Source organism: Chrysochloris asiatica, unplaced genomic scaffold (genome assembly GCF_000296735.1).
Source record: "Chrysochloris asiatica unplaced genomic scaffold, ChrAsi1.0 scaffold00005, whole genome shotgun sequence".
Classification (NCBI taxonomy): domain Eukaryota; kingdom Metazoa; phylum Chordata; class Mammalia; order Afrosoricida; family Chrysochloridae; genus Chrysochloris; species Chrysochloris asiatica.
In genome coordinates this window covers 4,880,918-4,884,948 of record NW_006408523.1, presented here as the reverse complement: position 1 = coordinate 4,884,948, position 4,031 = coordinate 4,880,918, and the positions used below count along the sequence as shown (strand labels likewise).

The following is a 4,031-nucleotide window of genomic DNA, read 5'->3' as shown; positions in this document are numbered from 1 at the left end:
TGATGGTCTGTTCCACAGTCTGCCCCTGGCCTTGTCTTCACTGATGAAATGGAGTTTTTCCATCTTCTCCTTCCACAGATGTAGTCAATTTGATTTCTATGTGTTCTCCTCCTCACTTAACTAGCTCACTGTCCTACAGTTCACATTTATGGCTGTAGTCAAAGATCTTCTAACTCACCTGACAGACAGGTAAGGAGCCGTGGGTTCTGAGCTGTAAGTCCTTCATCCCTCCCAGCCCATGTCTCTCCCTGGCCTTGGATTTGAATGAAATGATTGAAAAAAGAAAGGTCAGTTGCCTTGGGACACTACTTGGCCTGCCTGCCACAGGCTGGCAGGACCCCAGCCAGGCCTCAGGCTGGTAGCTGCCTGGAGCTCTGTGAGCAGGGAGCAGAATTGCTCACATTACCTACCATAGGGGCCATAAGGGCCAGACCTGGGTGAGCAGGCACTCTGCTAGCTCGGGTCAGGTAGGCCCCCTTTCTAGCTACAAATCCTGACCCAGTCAGCTCTATGTGTAGTTTGAAACAGCACAAGCCAAGCTACTGGCCCCACTGGAGGTCACTACCTGGAAGTCACGGCTTGGAACCTGGGAGCTGCTGGCTGCAGCTGCACAGGGAGAACACAGCCCCACGAGGGTCACCCCCAAAAGGCTTCTTGGAGCCTCAGGAACATTTGGTCATTTAAGTTTTGCATAGTGCCAGCTTCCGTGTAATGGTTTGGTCATTGGAGCCTGACCATGTTGGTTGATAGTAAGGAGTGGGTCTATACAGTTGGATCTGATAAATCCGTTTGTACGTCTTCTGAAATTTCAGGGTGTACTGATGGTCGGACCACCAGGCACTGGGAAGACCATGCTGGCGAAAGCTGTTGCTACTGAGTGCGGCACAACATTCTTCAACGTTTCCTCTTCTACGCTGACGTCTAAGTATCGAGGTGAATCTGAGAAGTTAGTTCGTCTGTTGTTTGAAATGGTGAGTGCTGATATATATGCAGACTTCGAGTGGTGTTGGCATGGACATGTGATACTGCCCCTGACGTAGCTCCATTGGTCTGCGGACACTAGTTCTACTCTGCTAAAGAGATACGGGCTGATGGGTTGGGGGTTGCTTCTGTGTCTTGAGTGTACCGTTCTCAGTTTGTAAAAAGACGGCTGTGACTTGTCTAGTCAAGGAAGAGGAAGAGACTTGCACTGTGTGTGTGGTGACTGATACGCCTCGATCTCTAGTGAGCTGATTAGGAGCCCTGGTGGTGCAGCAGTTAAGCACTTTGCCGCTTACCACAAGGTTGGCAGTTTGAACCCACCCAACAGGTCTTTGGGAGAAAGACTTGGCAGTCTGCTCCCGTAAAGATTACAGCCCAGAAAATCCTATGGGGTGGTTCCATGCTGTCATGTGGGGTCGCTGCAAGTCAGGATTGATTCGACGGCACACAACAGTGAGCTGGGTGAGCTGAAGGAAACTTCAGTATAAAATCAGTGGGAAATAAATCTGTCATAAAAGTTTATTTGGTTTTCATGAGGGATTTGCAACAACTATGTAAGAATGTGTATTTGAGGAGCTTGATGATTTCTCTTTAGAAAATGGATTTTCACTGTGGATATTTTTAAACACAAATGTAGACTGGATGAGTGAATCCCCACATATATGTCAGCCGACGTCACCAACCGTGTAACTTGTCTGTTGTTTTCAGACACTTCCTTTGTTCTGTTGCCAATGTTTCCTCTTAGCTCTGTCAGTAAATACCCAGTGGTGCCATTAAAGCAGTGGGAAGTCCCCACTCCCTTTGGCCATTGTTTTTAAAGGAGAAAGCAGCATTTTAAGACCTATTCAATTTCGTTTATGAGATCACTGAATGGTTTCTTTAAAATATTTTCACAAAGGCTAGATTTTATGCCCCCACCACGATCTTCATTGATGAGATCGATTCTATCTGCAGTCGAAGAGGGACTTCGGATGAACATGAGGCAAGCCGAAGAGTCAAGTCTGAACTGCTCATTCAGATGGATGGTAATTGATGTTTAATTGCCGTCTCAAAACTGTGTTCGTTCCGTTTTGAATTTTGTGTTGACTCTTACTTTGGAGATGCTCACTGAATGGACTGGAAGCAGACTGGACTCAAGTAGTCAGCTGCATATTTATTCATGCACAAGGCGACCACGGGTGACTGCGGGCAGCTCCAGACCACCTCTATGACGCAAATATCACAATCAAGCGAGTCCCATGAAGTTTTGGGTTTGCCAGTGCACATAAAAGTTCTGTTTAAGCTGTAGTTACCTATGAAGAGTGTGCGTTAGTGTTAGGAACAATGTGGAATATTGTGAGAATGACTGAAATGTGACAGAGACGTGAAGTGAGCCTACTTTGTTGGAAAAAATGACATCTGTTGACTTGCTTGATGCGCTATGGCTACAAACCTTCAATTTGTAAAATAATGCAGAATCTGCGATGCGCCACAGAGCAAAGCCCAGTACAATGAGGTAGACCGGTACTCAAAAAGCACTCACTAGGTATTTGTTATGAACCGTGCGCCATGTCAGTATTTGACATTACCACACACATGAACAAAAAACCAGGACCACCTTCACGGCCCTCTGGAGCCTAGATTTAGAGGTGTGTTCTAGGGCCCCAGGGGCCTCTGGGTTGTTATTTAGTCTTGTGGAGGTGGTACCAACTTGTAGTGGCTCTCACTCATAGCGACCCTGTATGGGGTTTCTGAGAGTGGCTGGTGGGTTTGAATCACCAACCTTGCAGTTGCTAGTTTGGCGCTTGTCGTATAGCACCACACCATGGGTTTCTGAGACTCTTTTAAGGGGTCTGCTAGGTCTAAACTCTTTTCTCAGGAATATGAAGACACTTTTAGACTTCTTACCAACGCATAGCCATCCAGTGGTGTTTCTCAGTGGTGACGGGATGTGTGTGACATGGAAGGAGGTGGATGCGGAAGAGTTGAGAGCCCAGCTCTCTTCTGTTCAGACACAAAGGCGATTTGCAAAGACGAACGACAGTGTTTCTGCTCTTCTTATTTTTTGTTGTTTTGGGAAACAGTTATTTTTCATAACTATGTGTTATTTATATTAACAAGTAACGGACTTATTAATTCTCCAGTTTTAATTTCTAACAGTAAATATTGAGCGATGTGTTCCACACAAATGAAAGCTCTTTGGAGCGCTGCACTAACTTTTAAGAGTATAAAAGAGCCCTGAGATGAAAGTGGGAGAACTAATTAGATGAGACACAGACAGAGGCACAGAGAGTTACAATACATGACGGTAAGCTCTGGGAGACAGGTCCACTTCCGGGTGCAGGGAGAATACAGAGCAGAGACAGCTGCCGCCCAGATGAGGAAGTCAGAGAAAGGGGAGAGCAGACTTTAGTATGAGGGATCAGTCGGCCATCTCCAGACAAGGAAAGGTGGTGCTATGGGCTGTGTGCTGGGATGCTGACCACTGTGGCAATTCAAACCCACCAGCCACTCTGAGGGAGAAAGATGAGGATGTCTATCCCATACAGAGTTAGCCTCTCAAACCCCATATGGAGCCACCATCGGTGGGAATTGACTGGATGGCAGTGGTTTCAGGGTATCCAGACCAAGGAGAAAGGCTTGGGGAGCCACGGACGGAAGCATGCGATTAGGTTGGAGCTGCCTTCTAGAGATGTTTCTCTGGTCGCTGTGAGATAAACAGGCTGTGTGAGCGAGCAGCAGAAAAGGTAGACGGTACCCAGAGTGCATTGCTTCAGAACAGCCATGGTTAGCTAGCAAGCATAGATGCTTAATAAATTCAAGGGGGTTTCAAACAATTTGTGTCAAATTCCATTATCTTTTCATTTCCTTTTGCTACAAACATTTTGAAATTCCCTTGTACTCGCATGCATGTGAGGCATAGTGCCAGGTGCTGTACAATATAGAACTAATGTACTATGAGGCCCTTCCCTGAGTGAGTTGGCCATTTGAACATGTGCTGAAGTATGAGATCGCATGATAGAATTCTGCAAGACCAATAACTTGTTCATTGCAAATACTTTTTTTTTTTT

The 4,031-nt window shown here is 46.2% G+C and overlaps 1 protein-coding gene across 1 annotated transcript in view; it reads left to right on the top strand.

The window, feature by feature from the left end:
- Positions 1 to 2,014, top strand: part of KATNAL1 (katanin p60 subunit A-like 1) — a 64,003-nt gene extending 61,989 nt beyond the window's left edge. The window contains exons 7-8 of the mRNA XM_006832045.1: positions 813 to 971; positions 1,880 to 2,014. Of these exons, the coding sequence (XP_006832108.1) occupies positions 813 to 971; positions 1,880 to 2,014 (294 nt within the window). The remainder of the gene's footprint in view (positions 1 to 812; positions 972 to 1,879) is intronic.
- Positions 2,015 to 4,031: the final 2,017 nt, after the last annotated feature.